General features: G+C 40.7%; 1 protein-coding gene across 2 annotated transcripts in view; it reads left to right on the top strand.

Moving 5' to 3' along the window:
• Positions 1-16,102, top strand: part of nlgn2b (neuroligin 2b) — a 73,849-nt gene that overhangs the window by 37,091 nt on the left and 20,656 nt on the right. For both annotated transcript variants that reach the window (XM_065962846.1, XM_065962845.1), the window contains exons 3-4: positions 2,443-2,496; positions 8,528-8,677. In XM_065962846.1, coding sequence (XP_065818918.1) covers positions 2,443-2,496; positions 8,528-8,677 — 204 coding nt within the window. The remainder of the gene's footprint in view (positions 1-2,442; positions 2,497-8,527; positions 8,678-16,102) is intronic.

The raw sequence follows: 16,102 nt of genomic DNA, 5'->3' as shown, positions 1-16,102 counted from the left end.
CACAGTACTGGGACAACCCGAGCTAAATGTTGCTGTTTAGGCCAATGAATTTCACTGACCAGTGGCCCATTACAGCATGTGACAGCCAACTTACCGGCAGGCTACTCTACCAGGACAGATGGGAAAGATGTTCTGAACCTAAGTGTTTTTCCCTTTGGCTATTTCCTAATTTGTGTCTCACTCATTGTAGTAATTCTTCAAAAGTCTGAATTCAGTGTCAGAAGTCCTCGTCCTGACCTACATGGGTTTCAAAGAAATAATTTAGTCTGATAAATTCCTTATATAGTTTTTTTTGGTAATGAACTCCTAAATATTTAGAATCTAGCCAAGCTGAACATCTCTAGAGAAGTGCAAGCTCTAAGTCAACCAAAAAATGCTACAGTAACAGATTGTCCTGAAATGATTTAAACATTACAGTAGTCAATGGAACAATAGCTATTGAAAAATGATAAAAGTCATTGACCAAGCTCTTATCGTATATGTAAAGCATTTGCTTTTCTCCCTTTTAATATCTTTTCAAATTGAACACCTTGTAGCCTTGCTTGCAGTATTGTTAGATCTATAATGAAAATCCCATTGTGAACATGTTCGCATGCCATTGCTAGCATTTAGCATAGAGATGTTTATGGGCTGAGGAGACCCTGTTGGACTCTTACTTTTTCATCTCGCGTTCAGGAAACTGTGATTTACCTTTCAACAATGTTTTGACTTTCTAAACACCCAAGAAAAATGACATTAAAAAAATCTTAAACACTCCAGTACTTATTTTCAGGTTCTGTCCACATGAAGTCTCAGGTGTGATGGCCCGTTCCAAAGCATGCGACTAGGCTATTTTATTCTCGTGTAGGTTCTATCCTTATTAGGCATTAGAAAAGGAATGAAATCAGAGTCTCCATTAAGCGGCGAGGTGTGGTTTTAGAGTGGTGCTGAGTAATGGGGAAGTGCTGACAAGACGGGAGACTAATGTTCCTTTTTATCCATTACCGGTCTGCCTACCTGTTAGCTCTGTATCTCAGACCCAAACACTGTACCATCTCCCTCCATGGAAGGAGGTTCTCTGTGGATCCGGCGCCTGCATGGTGCTACTCTAAGGATGCTGAAAATCTATTCAGCATTGATCCTTTTCCATTTAGACAAAAGATAAACATTTTATAGCAGGAAACCATATTCATATAGAGGGTGAGAAAGCAGCATTATGATGGTGGAGTGCAGTAATGCTCTCTCTCTCCTTTGTCATTAGACTTTAGAAAAAAACGAAGAGAAAAGGTCTCCACTGTCTCTTCTTTTTGAGGTTTCCTGCAGAATGGATGAAACAGACATGTCAGCGTCACACTGGCAGAGTGATAAAACCCCATGGCAACCACACGTAGAGTTTTCTTTAAAATGTGAGAGCGTGACGCCTCGCCGCTGGAGAGCAGGGAATGTGCTGCTGGGTGGGTTTCAGGAGGACAGCAATAGATGATAAGGACACTGTTAGCATGCCTTGAGTAGCATGTAGACGTTTAATGTGTGTCTAAGACGTGCGCTTGTAGACAGTGCGTCGAACGATGTGGAGGAAGAAAAGCAGAGGTAATTGCGGGCTGATGGAAAGCTCCACTGACAGAAACCAAGAGAAAACAAATTAATGGGATCCTTATCAGTTAAGACTTACAGAGGTTGACGTGCCGGGGCGTCTCTTGGTCACTGTGATGAATGCTTGTTATTGGCTGTGCCTTGTGGAGCATTTAACTAGCTTTGCCATTACAGCTCATTGTAGGGCTCCTCTTTGACCTTGATGAGGGGAATCCTGTCACAAGGCTTCACTGGCCCTCTAATTATTAAGAACAGATGCCTCTATTTTACAAATTTGTGGAAAATAAAGACTCTCATTCCAGGCTTACTTCCCTGTGCTCAATGAAGGTACTTGTCACATGTTCTCAGGATGAGTATGTGTGCTTGTCTGCGTGTGTTTGTGTGTCTTCAGTGGTGTGTTTTGACAGTGTAGAGTCTCTCTGGATATTGCAGGGGACTGTTAGCCGGAGGACTGCAGCACCGTCCTGAGCACAAGCAGTATACACACACACACACACACACACACACACACACACACACACAGTCTTGGCATTCCTTTGCTTTTCCTGACTGAAAAGAGTGATGGCTTGATTCTGCTCATTGATTTTTCTTTACAAAGTAGCAGAGTGTCAGGACTGATTGGGGAGAAGGGGTTGAGGAGAAGTGGCCCCTGGGGTCATTTACGAGGCAGTCCGTGACTAGATCCTAAGCAGTTAGAACAGATGAGTTTGGGGGTTATCTTTTGAGGAAACAGAATGTAATCCTTTTGAACATTTGGCCACTAAAAGATCTCATCTCTTGCCTGCTTTTCTCTTTGAATCTGTGCTCGTTTTTCTGTAAATGCCACCTTTTTTTGAATTTTTCCCTCTTCTTCTTCTTCTTCACCTTTAGGGCCGCTCACAAAAAAACAAGATGAGTCTACGATGAACAGACCAAGGGATGAAGGTACTTAAAATGCATGTTTTTTTTTTTTCCTTTCTTCTGCTCCATTTTTCAAACTCTGTGGGGAATTTTGTGTTTGTATCTGTGTTAATAATAATAATCATCTAAGACTCATCACTCTGTGTGCACATTATAACGTCTTCGGTTAACCCCTCCTTTTGAACGTAAATCTATCATTCCTTTTAGCTAAATCCTATTTAGACTTCCATATAAAAAATACTTGTTTTTCATTCCAAACACAGCCTTTCGTGCACCGAGCTAATTCACTTCCTCTCTCGGTTGCTATGTGGTTGATCAACCACACACTGACGTCCTGACCATCCTGTTTAATGCACCACTGAAAATCAATATTCTGTCCTTTTTCACCTTTGCTATTATACTTGTACTAAGTCTTTACTGAAACGTTCTTCTAAATTGTTGTCCTTCATAATGTTATTGGGCATCCTCCAATTCTTCTTCTTCTTCTCGGCTTATTTCTGCCTTTGCTCTTTATTTTCAAGTTCACAGCATTCAAAAGGAGACTCTCTCATTACCCTCTCTGAATCCGTGCAGACACTGTGTGCATCTGTTCCTGTACACGTGCCTCGGCGTACTGTATATTACATAGCATTATGCACACATAGAGTGCATTACATTTGCATTTGTGCATGTAGGTCTACTCAAACTCAGCGCATGTGCAAGTGTATGCCTGAGTGCATATGCTCTAATTTGTGCCAGTGTGTGTGGTTTTTTCCTCTATTTTCTTTTTTTTTTTTGTATTTCAGGCTCTGTGCTATTTAGGTATTGAATTCTCTCTCCCTTGCATCTCTAATTGCTATGGTTTAAAAAGAGACAGATGTAGCTAATCCAATTGTGTGGTTTCTTAACGGTGAAAACAGAAGGAAGGATTCATGCAGGATTGCCTAGGAGAGGAGCAGAATGATAGAATAGAGATGAAAGAAAAGGAAAAAAGACTGAGCCCTGTGAGAGCACCAGGGAGGGCAATGAGGGGGAGAGAGAGAGAGAGAGAGAGAGAGAGAGAGAGAAAGAGTAAAGGGGGGGGGGAATAGTCATAATGAAGACAAGTGCATGATGAAATGACATTTATAGAGCTTTGAAAGTGAGAGAGATGTAGGGAAAGAGAGATTGAGAGGGTGGATGAGTAGGAGACTGGTGGAGCTTGACATTTATGCCGACACCTGATGGATTTTGACAGGATCGGGAGGGCTCGGGTAGGGCTTGAATTCCTTGCTTAATTGCTCGGGTGTGGAAGGGAAACAGGTTTCCAAATATTTTTGGGAAATACTATTATTGGTGTCTTGTTTTGGAAAGAAAGAAACTCAATTGCTTGGTCTTGGACGCAAACATTATGCAGGGCGAAAGTTTTACGCCCTAAATCAAATTGAGATTTAGAAAATATATTTGAGAGGATCAGACTAATGGAAAAAGAAGCAGTTTCCATTGGGAGGTAAGGCATTACTTTGAGAATATATTTAAGGGAGAGTTGGATTTTGAGGATAGCAGGTTAGGTAGAGAAGCGAGGAGTGGATAATGTGCCAGTGTTTTTGAGGCCAGCAGGCAGGAGAGACAGTGAGCTCCTTGTTGGCCTCAGATTTGGGCTGAGTGAGACACTTTCACCCTGCGACCCTGCACCCCTAAACGCCCCTCTGTTTGTGCTGAGCCCCCTTAACAACATGGTACAACTTTCATCCCATCAAACCACTCCTCGTCTTCTTCTTCTTCTTTTTGTACACCAAAGAGTCTTTTAAAAATCTCATGCAATTTACGGTATCTTCAACTTGTTAGTTTCACCGGAGACAGATTCACATTTTCTCACCATCTGTGCAGGGTTTTGATGAAATAAACTAGCCAAATGTTCTGTTTAAGCTTACCTGATAAAAGTCTAAAGCCCCACAAATGTTGTCCGAAGTGATGGGAAAAGACAGCCAAAAAGGTTTTCCTCTTCTTCATGACTTAGACCCTTAGACTACCTTTCATTAAAGCATTGTAGGTATGCATGAGCTTTTTATCTTCCAGTCCAAAATGATTGGATTTTTATTTTTACTCCTTTACTTCATTGAGCTTAGTAAATGATTGAGTTACAACTTCAATATTTTTTCAGAAGTCTTGCTGGTTCTAGGTTATTAGAAAAACAAAAGTTTTCCTCCCTTCTTTAATTCACAGTTTCACAATTTTTCAACGTAAAGGAGTCAAAGTTCTCATTTGGAATTAACTTAGATAGTTATCCACCTCAAACGGTGCTGACCTTGATATGTAAGAGGATAAGAACTGAAATACGTTGTCCCTTTATGAAAGTCAGAGCTGACATTTTTAAATGCTAACAAAAGTGGTTGATCTTGCAAAGTTAAAATTGCATGTTAATCAAGTTTTCCACAGCATCACAAGTTCTGTCTGACAATAAAAGCAACCATCGTGTTTTGTTTGTTTGTTTTTTAAAACAAAATGAAGCTTCATTGTGAAAAGACAATGTCTAGTCATTCCATATGGAGCAGAGGGCGCTTCCTGGAACCAGTCGCCAAAGAAACCATTGGACAATTATCTCTTACTACTTTATAACTTAACTTTATTTTTAAAGCACTGATACATAATACAGTCAGTTGACAGAGCTTTAGAGCACACAGAGAGACAGTTATATACTATAAAACTCAAGGTAGAACAAGGAATAGAACCCTTTTGTGTCTTCATAAGGAGCTGTGCTAAGTCTAATAAAATGGCTCAAGTGACATCACTGTGTTTCTTTTGGCTTGATAAGAATGTCATTAAAAATTTTAGGGTGTCGAATTGTTAACCCCCCCAGTCATCTCTGTCTGAGACTCACTGAAGGCTAGGTGCTGTTAGCATAAAACACCTAAATCGCTAATTAACTAGGCTGGTGGATGTCAAGTTGCGTTGTGGATTATGAAGGTAGCATGCTTTCACTAGAAGAATGTTTTGGATGAAAAAACACAAATGTTCTTTCCATGTGACTAATAGGTAAAATCATACAAATAACATATTTAAGTTTGGATGGCTTGACCTACAGTATTTACATTAATCATACTGTACTACTGTAACTGCCCACTTACCTTAACAGGAAGCAGCTGGGCAACCTTTTTGTAATTGACCTGATGAATGTCTTAATGGCTCAAATACGTCAGAAGCATGTTATATTACGAGTGTGATATCTTGAAGAAATAAAGGCTTTTTAGAATTACCCCTAGAAGGGCCTCAGGTGTGTCAGTTGCGCCTTTCAAACATGCACTTCTGAAAATGTCTGTAAAATTCAGGACATCCCGCCCCTGATATTTTCCACAGTTGCCCTTTCACACATGACCCTTACTGTTGCGCCCCACCCTAAGCCGGCCCTGTGGGGCCAAAAACTATGCACAGAGGGACTCAATAGAGCACTTAAAAACCTTAACGAAAACCAAGGAATTTATCATTTATAGACAAACAAGGAACTAAATTATAAAGATCAACTAAAGGCTAACACAATACAACAACACATCATCCCTGTTAGAGGTGACAACACAGTAGTCCCAACTTCAAATGCCTCAGCCTCCGAATTTAGCACTGAGCTTTTAAGCACTGGGGCCAGCTGCACCTCATTGTGCAATCAGTAGCTTCACCCAGGCAGAGCAGGAGACAACAGAGAAGGGACACACAGCACGGGAACAATTTACAGCAGCCGTAATGGTGGGTGGGGTGAAAAGGGTTGCTTTTGAAGTCCATAATGTTTATAACAAATCCACCAATGGGTACCAATAAAGTAACCTGAACCTGAACATATCCAAGATGGCCACAAAAGGAACCAAGTCTGACTCTATGAAGACGGTTTTTTCCTTTATATCAATGTAATTGGACATACTTTCATTCATTAATACATAGTATTAATAAAAGATTGGAAAAAGAAGCAGTGGTGAGAAGAAAAGAGTATGAGGAAGCTTCATAACATGTACGCCGACTGTACCGGACGCGCACCAGTCACATGATACAAATGTCATAACCCCATCCTGCTCTCTCACAGCGAATTATCCTGAATAGCACCTGCTGTGCTCACACATCAGCTCACCCTGACTTCTTGTGGAAGTTTATTGCGGGCTGGCATGAAATTTGTACAAGTGCATTTCATGTGTGAGAAGGGCTAATTCGAAATGTGGATCCCCACACTGAAGAGCACCAAAGGGACACCTATCAATCACACCCATGCAGCACATCATGCACCTGCTTTTTGACAATAGTCTTAATGTTATCCACCATGAGTCCTACAAAATCATTGTAAGAGCACAATGCCTAATCATTGGAGTGCTTTTTAATGTTTTAACAGGTAGGTTTACATCAAGTAAGTTTTCATGAGTACTCTCTGTAAGCTCACTGAAAGATTGATTTACATGTTATAAATACAATAGTTGGTGGTTGTAAACGGCAGCTACATGTTACTGCATATGCCCCGTTCCTCTGAAGATTAAAGTGATGGTATGAATGTTATGTGATGGCCTGCTACAGTATGTCACTCCTCCATACTGTCCCAGTAACGCCGGGATAATTGAACTTGTTTACATATCCTCTGGGAAATCAGCCGGGTTCAGAATACACCAGAGAGGAAAAGGGAAAAAAAAAAGCAGCATGTTGGAGTGTACAACTGAATATCTTTTATTTTTAGCCAGTCTTCTTGTGTCGCATGTGTGAAGCCATATGTGCCATTTTGCTGTGTTCACTTATATGTGTGTGTGCGTGTGTGTGTGTGTGTGTGTGGGGGGGGGGGGGGGGGGGGGGCTGTGAGTGACGCACCCAAGTGCATGTGTAACCTGAGATTCAGGTGGTGATGCAGGCGGGTGTGCAAATGCGTGAGTAGAATTTGTTACCAAGGCAACAGGCATTCAGTAAGTCGGTGCGATGGAATGGCTGGTGCAGTTCTATTAGCGAGAAGCAGTTTCCATAGCGACTCAACATCGCAGCTGCCTATGCAAGACTTTGTGTGTGTGTGTGTGTGTGTGTGTGTGTGTGCGCGTGTGTGTGTGTGTGTGCGTGCGTGCGTGTGTGTGTGTGTTTGTGTGTCTCTGGATGAATACGGTGTGTGAATTTGAGTGTTCATTAGCATGACTCTATGTGTATGACTTGCTTTGTAACATCTCATATCGGTTTTTTTTCATCCTCCTCTCCATCGTGTTGTTTTTGGTTTGAAGCTCCCATCCACGTTCTCTCACACTGCCCTATTTTCATCTCCTCTCTCTCACTGTCTTTCCCCATTTTATCTCTCTCTCCTCCTATCTCTCTGTCTCCCCATTTCTGAGTGCTGAAGCTCATCAGGGTAAACAGATGCTGTGGCTGTTATTTATGTTTCCACTTCGTCTGGCTTTCATACAAATTATCCACAGGCCCTGCACAGTGCAGAAGCTCTGCCTAAATGGGCTGCACTGGCAGCCCTCTCAGCCTCATCCATGTGCAACCACTCCGACCAAACCACAGACGCAAGGGTGGGGGGGATGTCATACAGCGAGGGGGGGGACCATAGCAACACTTGCATGTATAGGTACCAAGACACCAATAACAGATGGGGTATCAAAACTGGATGCAGTGTTTGATCCCCACATTGAGGTTTGAGAAGGTACCATACCATACAAATAAATACTGTTAAGGAGTACCGGTACTTAATATATTTAGGAGTTTCACTGCTTTACCTTGCCTGCAGACAGCCCTGTTCTAAAGCAAACAAGTTTGGTGTTCCTATGCAGGATGCACATTGAGGCTGTTTCCACGATAGGTTTTCTTCTTCGTATCTGTTGTATTTTCAGTAAACCACTGATACAAACAGCCTATCTAATGAAGTCTGCTGCAAGGGTATGATTACAGAACAGTTTTTATTTTATTAGTCTTTATTTTTGGATGGACTCTTTAAACCGGCTGATTTATGTTTTCTTTCCATCCTCAGCTACAGCAGTACCTAGTTAAGCTTCTGTTTCGTTCCTCTGTTCTCCGTTGCTGCGCGAAGGACGTCCAAATAAAGGATGAATGAAAATACAAATGCTGACCTCTGTTTATGTGTCTTGTGCAGATATTCGAGACCGTCGTAAGAAGCCTGTGATGCTCTTCATCCATGGGGGCTCCTACATGGAGGGCTCAGGGAACTTGTTTGACGGCAGCGTCCTCGCCGCCTATGGAAACGTCATCGTGGTAACCATGAACTATCGCCTCGGTGTGCTTGGTAAGTTTTGGTGTGCAGAATCCTGCAGACGTTTTCAAGCACTGGTGTATGTGATGGAAATGTTTCCAACTTTTGTTTAACATCTTTCATCTGACCTTGAGCAGCTCATGTGTGTCAGAGGGATGATGTCAAAATATGTACACACACAGAGGTCGATGTATAAAAAATAGCACATGGTGATAAACAAGGCATTATGATTCATGTCCCCTCATACATCACTGAGGACAAACTATGTACAGGAAAGGAAATTAAAGCTCCACCTGCAGGCTCCTACTCTAAGTCTCATATTGTCCTCTGTATGAAAGTATCCCAAGTGCCTGTAATAACATACTCTGTAAAAATGCTTTTTGAGTTTTGGTCATGAAGCATCCACTCACCATAAATAATTTCAGCATTGTTGACATGCTGCTGCTTAGACAACATGTAAGAGAAAGTGCAGGCAGAATGCACAAAGAAACAGACGGTTATAAACCGTGACTTTAAGGGAGCTGATATGAGACAATATCCCATCCAAAGATTTTTTTTTTTTTAAATCCTAACAAAAGCAGGAAACATTATACTTGATCATTGTGTATGTAAGGGAAAATGTGTAGTGAGCAGGTTGTTGTTGTGCAATGGAACCCCCCCGACAGGGTGCGGACCCTGAGACGAGACTATTTATTTTCTCCTGCTAAACCATTAATCAGTTGGAATCCACAGTTAGAGATCCGTTCATAGCACTGGTATAACTAAAGCCTTCTTAAAGTTAGCTCACCTTGCTTTCATTACTCACATGAAACTAACATTTGCACTGATGGTGAAATGAAACAACTCGAGAATGAGTGTGTCTGCTTCGTCACCGTGGACGTCTGTTGGCATTTTCTGTTCCATTCACCAGTCTTCAACCACCTCCATATCTCATGCCTCGTAAACGTCCCATGTTCACTTTATGTGCCGTCTTCAATTCTGTGGGTTTTCTCCGTCAAAGCCTGCGGTATTTGCGTTTTTTTAACCTCTCTCTTCTGGTTATTATCCTCTCCTTTCTCTTTTCCCTCAGAGTAAACAGACCAACATCAAATAAACCAGATTTCTTTCCACAGATTGATATCATTACAGTTAGTCGTCCAGAGTCTGTGATAAGAGCAGTGTCCCTAGCAACCGTCTGCATTTCTTAGCAAGGGTTAATTCTTCTCGACAACGGTGTATATCAGACTGTTGCTATGCTAATTGGCCAATCACAATCAAGTATTTAACACAGCAGTCCAATAATAATTTGTACAAAAATAAGTATCTTACTTAAAAAAGATGTACATTACCTTCTAAAATGTAATGAAGTAAGAAGAGAAGTACAACATATAATGTGTTAAAAACCCTCTCATATGAGTGAAATTACAAGCGGTTTGTTGTGTGCCACTGTTGCAGATTTGGGGTCCCAGAGTTTTCCACAAATGCTCTTAAGTCCTTAAATGTGTTTTCCCAAACCCTCCATTAAAAGTGAGGAGAGATTTAAGAGTTAAGGGAGAAGTGCCGGGCGGCCTTTGGGGTTTCTTAACATTAACTGACATTTGTAATACACTTTAAAGTAATGTGGTGTAATTGACTGTTTGTAATTGGTGCGTTTCTGAATATTAAATACGGCATGTTATACTTGAAATCAATTTGTATCAATGTGCTTTTGACACTGTGCAAATTCAAGTTTTTTGCTGAATAGAAGTCATTTAACATCAAAGTTCACTTAACAGAGCTCCCCTGGGGTTTTAACTATTAACTATAGGCAACAACAGTAGAAACAGGTTGCATCTAAGGAAACACCTTATTAGATTAGAACAGTTTGTAAAATGGAGTTTGTGATGTTCTTGGCCTTTCAGAGCGAAATAAGAAAGAAAATCAAGAAAACATCTTCATGTATTTTGACTACAAATGCACATCAGTCAGAATATAAAGCTCTACGAAAAAGGAACCAAGAAAAACAAGCTGCATATGCTTCAACTTAACCGACTATAGAAGTGCAACACCAACTACAGGAAAGATGCATATTGTTGCATATTAAACATGTCATGAACTCTGGCAAACAGCTAATTAATACTTGTCACAGCAACAATAAACTCAAAACACCTGAAACTTGTTTTGTAGTCGTTTGGGGGCATCGCATTTAAGATTTTCAAAGATTTAGGGTCTGTAGAGAATTGAATAATTGGAATTTCTCTGAAGAAAGGAAACTAAATACTGTTGCAATGGACACAGCGGCACCAGGATCAATAAATCACAAAATGAAGTGACTGTATAGCGAACTTTGTTCAACTCAAAAAAGTGGACCTTGGTAAAGTTAGTCTTTAAGACCCTTCTGGGAAATTGGGCCTGAGCCTGTCCAGACATCTTTAACACTTATAAGTGCTCCTCAATTTAAGACCAGAATCCGACCTGCGACTCAGAACAATATTATACTATATCATATTATATTGGCTTTATACCATCACAACACTGTTAGCTTGCGAGGCTAATTCTACGCATTGGCTTCTTCCTGTCTCTTTTCTTCTTCCAAAGGGCATCTAGTTGCAAAGTAGAAGACCTCGACAAAAATGAGTCAGAGAGAATGTGATGACTTTATATGTCTCATTAAATTAAAAAAACAATGTTGCTCTTAACAATGCTGTGTCAACAAGACCCAACCTAAACCCACATATGTCAGTAACAGTAACAGTTTAAGGATCCGGTCCACACCAGATAAAACAGACTGTACAAAACTTTCATTCTTTACTGCTCTGTGACTTAGAAATGCTCAATCATGCAAACTGGCTTTGTGCAAACTGTATGCAAAAATCAAGCACAGTGATGCCTTTTTAATCCTTATCTGTCACTTCGCTTCCAATGTTGTTCAGACCAGACCACTTGTTCCTGGATCGTTCACTGTTAAATCCATGCAGCAGGAATTTCACAATAAAGTACACACAGGTGTATTTACTGTGGTCACTTATCCTGAAAATGACATTTATGTTCATCAATTATTTGTTGCAATAATATGCAGGTCTGCTGGAAAAACAGCCAGGACCTGACTCACTGTACTTCAGAGAAACGAGCGACCACTTACTGCCTTTGGTGTACATTCAGCCATTGTAATGTGTCTGTTGCTGTCAGTGTATTTTTGGATTAAGGGTTATTCTATTTGTCCATTCTGGTGGAGCTTTGCTGTGCTTGCCTGGCCTGTTAGTGTGGGCTGAGTGTGTGTGTGTGTGTGTGTGTGTGTGTGTGTATGCGTGTGCGTGTGTGCGTGTGTGCGTGTGTGCGTGTGTGCGTGTGCGTGTGCGTGTGTGTGCGTGTGTGTGTGCGTGTGTGTGTGTGTTTATATGTGTATCCAGCCCTTTTGCTGCTGGATACCAATGGAGTCAAGTATTTACATTCTCAGTCATCTTTTCGGAGGTGTTTGCACACACACTATCTGTGACTGTCACTGCGGTTGCCAGGTTGGGTAATCAGATCTTGTTTATTGCATCACGGCTGTTTCAACATTTCAGAATAATGATAAACAGAGAAATGGGAGATGTTTAGGATGCCGTCCAAGAGTTGCAGCGAGCGTTAACAGAGGGTAACATGATCCAGACTGTTATTGACCATGCCAGTGGAGAGGCACAGGGACAAGGACAAACTGAGAGTTAGTGAAATGGGGAACCTTGGACCTGCAGCTTTATCCTGCTCCTATTCAGCTCATTAAATGGCCTCTTTCACAGTTTTCAGAGAAATCGTGAAAACGTTCAGAAAATGTACAAGACTTCCAGTTTAAAACATCAGGCTTGGTTTTAACAAAGAGGAGGCAAAATGCTCTCCATTGGACAAAAAACTTACACAAGAAAACCACAGTATCCAGAGAATAACATGAGGATGACCTCAGCCCTATAAACAAAGTTTGAATACCGGTGAGGACAGGCTGGGTCTCAAACCACATACTAACTTACTGCCCTCTACATGCTCAAACAGTATATACTGCATACTGCCTACTGACCTTACAGTTAGTATGATGTTAGCATTATAAGGTGTGTCCTATCTGCGTCACATCAATCACATATATCTGGTCCCAGCCAAGTTGAACAAGCTAGCGCCAGGCTTGTACACCTACCACCCTATATAACAAAAAAACAAGAATACATTCACAACAACCAGTCACATTTACTCCATGACAGACAAATAGGTAACAATGCCATAAAACCTAAAAATCTGATTTCAACAAGCCTCCTGGTGCGCTAAAACACACATGCCACCACACACTCACAAAACCTGTCACTGGCTGGGTCAGGGGTGCTGGCTGTGGGGTTGGTGAACCCTTTTTCAGGATGTCCAGCTTCTCTTGAAACGTCCTTCTTCAATATAATATAAAAAGGATTTGCTAGTAAATCCATTACAACCTTGGTTCTTCTCCTTGTGTGTTTAAATAAACTGAACTATCTTAAACAATCTATACCACACAAAAAAATAGTGCCACTCCATGTTGGCCTGGATTGTGCTTCAAATCTAAACTTTACCAAAATTACAACAACTCACAATCACCTTATTAGAACTTCTCCTTCCATGATGTGAAGCGAGCTAGTTTCACAAACCTTAGCCTGGCCCACTGAACAATCAAGCCGCGCTTAATTCTGCCAGACTCGGCAAGGCAAGCTAGAGGGGCATGTCAGATAATACACATAATATGTTGAACTCAAAATCTGATTGGTGGATTAATATGAAAATCTACAATATGGTCCTCATTACTAGAATGAGTAGTACCGTCACTTGAAATTCTGAAGGCCTCAGGGCAGATTTTTGACCTGGAGACAACACCGAGGTGAGCTCTGATTGGATTAAATGCTGTCATCAAAAGGGGCTGCAGTGGAAGCAGTGCAACTGAGGAGGGGAGAAGCTATGAAACTAGGATGAACTAATGGGAGCAATTCTGACAATCAACAATACAAACAAACTTATAGTATTAATAGAAAATAAATAAAAAAATATGAAATATAAGTTTGTGATTTTGAACGTGTTTAGGCCAGCAGAGAAGGTTTTGCTGGCCCTGACGGCCCACCACTGCCCCACACAGTATTTAATTTGCTGCCTGGAGCAATGACATTGAGCAACTTGCTGAACAGTAAGGGATGATATGTTTTAGTTGTAGGGCTCAGAGCGACTGAGTAAACAATGTGAATACACTGTGAATACACTGTGAATACACTGTGAATACACTGTGAATACACTGTGAATACACTGTGAATACAATGTGAATACAATGTGAATACACTGTGAATACACTGTGAATACACTGTGAATACACTGTGAATACACTGTGAATACAATGTGAATACACTGTGAATACACTGTGAATACACTGTGAATACACTGTGAATACACTGGGTACAGCGGCTACTGTACTAGTACCCACACACGGCAACAGCTCAGCAAACAGATAAATGGACTAAAGTATAGTAGTGTGTCAGCTGACCGCGGCAAATGCTGAGAGGCTAACATTATTCAAAGATTACCTCAGCAGCTTTCTGCGACAAGCACATTCACTAACCTGAAACAACAACCCACAGCTCACTGGATCCAAGAGCCACTGGATCCACATTTCTTTTTGTTCGTATTTTAAATCAGGCGTTACTTTTTAGAGCTAAAAATAATATAACATTTTTGAGATAGTTTACAATACAATAGGTTGGCATGTTGCTGAGCCTACCTGCTGTAAACATGATTGGACTGTAAATTAAGTGAACAATATTCAAAGGTGTTGATGCTTTTAGAGAAAATAAATATTTGGGCTGCTTCAAATTAATGGAAGAGGGAACACTGGATTTTTTCCCCCCACCCTTAGCACACAGTGGTTCATTCCGTATGTCCACCCTGAACCTTAATAATAAACTCTCATAGTCTTAACTATAATGACATCACATGTTGCCTGGAAACAAGAGGCACAATGAAAAAGGCAATCTTCAGTGTGTTTTTGCATGTCTTTCATTAGAGAAAAAAAAGCCATCAATGATGATCATTTGTGAATTTCTTACTGAAACACATAAACAACTCTTATATCTACAACTCTGGAAATAACCACAAAGATCATTCACTACCTTTCACTTACAGAAAAACGTATTTGCAGTTTTCCCATTGCATCCATGCTTACCTATAAAAAAAAATTTTAAACGTCGTAAAATTAGTTAACATTTACTACGGGGCTGGACAATCACATCCTATATGTCATCTTCCAAATCTGAGTCAGCCTCACAGGATAGTGTATATAAATGTGGACTCATGGAAAGTGTGTTATTTGGCATTGTAAAGTCCCCATCAGAGCCTTCATGCATATAATGATCTGACAAGACAGCACTCGCACACTTACCAGGAACGCACTTCAAGGTCTGTGAGTCCGTGAGTGTGGAGATTGGGATTGGGCCAATCACTCACTCTGGGAAACACATAGGCATGAAGTAACTCTACACACATCCAAAGAGGGAAGGGTGAGTTACAACCATAGACTCTATTAAACATGGAAGTAGTCTCATTGTCTCTACGCAATGTCACCAACTCTACCTACATATCAGTCAATCCAGTAACATATAGCTGGAGCAGAGCTGGGCCTTAACCGCTACAACAAACACAGCCATCCGTCAGTTAAATCAGCCATGCCCAGATGTGTGCACATTTCTGCAAAACTCCTAGCTGTAATATATTCAAAACATATGAGATACAAAATATGAATCCCTGTACAAGTTTTTTAACGCGCCTGTATACATGATCATTTCTACTTCCTTGACTTTTTGGAGCCAGCCTCATGTGGAGACTCAAGGAACTGTTTTTTTTATTTATTTTTTATTTTTTTGCCCTTTGACATTGGCTTCATTTTTCTAAACAGGAGGTTTGGACTTTGTTACAACATAGAACAAGAATTGATGACTTGTCAACTGACACAATTTGTAATGCCCTCTTCATGGTATCCTCGTTTCCTCTCCAGACATCTACTCCGTGTTTCTAATCCGTAACCTGGCTCATGCACATTACCATGTTGCTGTGATTTAAAAATACATACACAGAGAAGTGGAGAGCGAAAAAAAAAAAAGGTCACGGCTTACAAAGCATAACAAGAAACAGCGTTTCGGAACAAAAAACGTTCAAAGTTTCAGCGGATTTTAGTTATTTTGTTTCCAGAGGGTTTAGACTTGAAAAGCAAAGGCACGATCACCTTGTTTTGCAATTTGAGAGGGGGATGGATAGAAGGCAGAGAATAGATGATCAGAGAAGATAGAGTGCCTTGTATATAACCAAATGGTCTTGTAGTTCAAATGCAGTATTCAATTAGAGCTGATTACAGCTGTATCTTTGCATGCTTCCTTGAAAGACCTCTCTACCTTGTACCAAACCTGTAACCTGGTCCATTTATGATTACAGTGTTTTTTTTTTTTTTTTTTAAATTACCATTAGAGATGTCTG

This window comes from Labrus bergylta, chromosome 14 (genome assembly GCF_963930695.1).
Source record: "Labrus bergylta chromosome 14, fLabBer1.1, whole genome shotgun sequence".
NCBI classification, from domain to species: Eukaryota; Metazoa; Chordata; class Actinopteri; order Labriformes; family Labridae; genus Labrus; species Labrus bergylta.
Note: the sequence above shows the minus strand (reverse complement) of the source record. Positions and strands in the feature narration are given on the sequence as shown.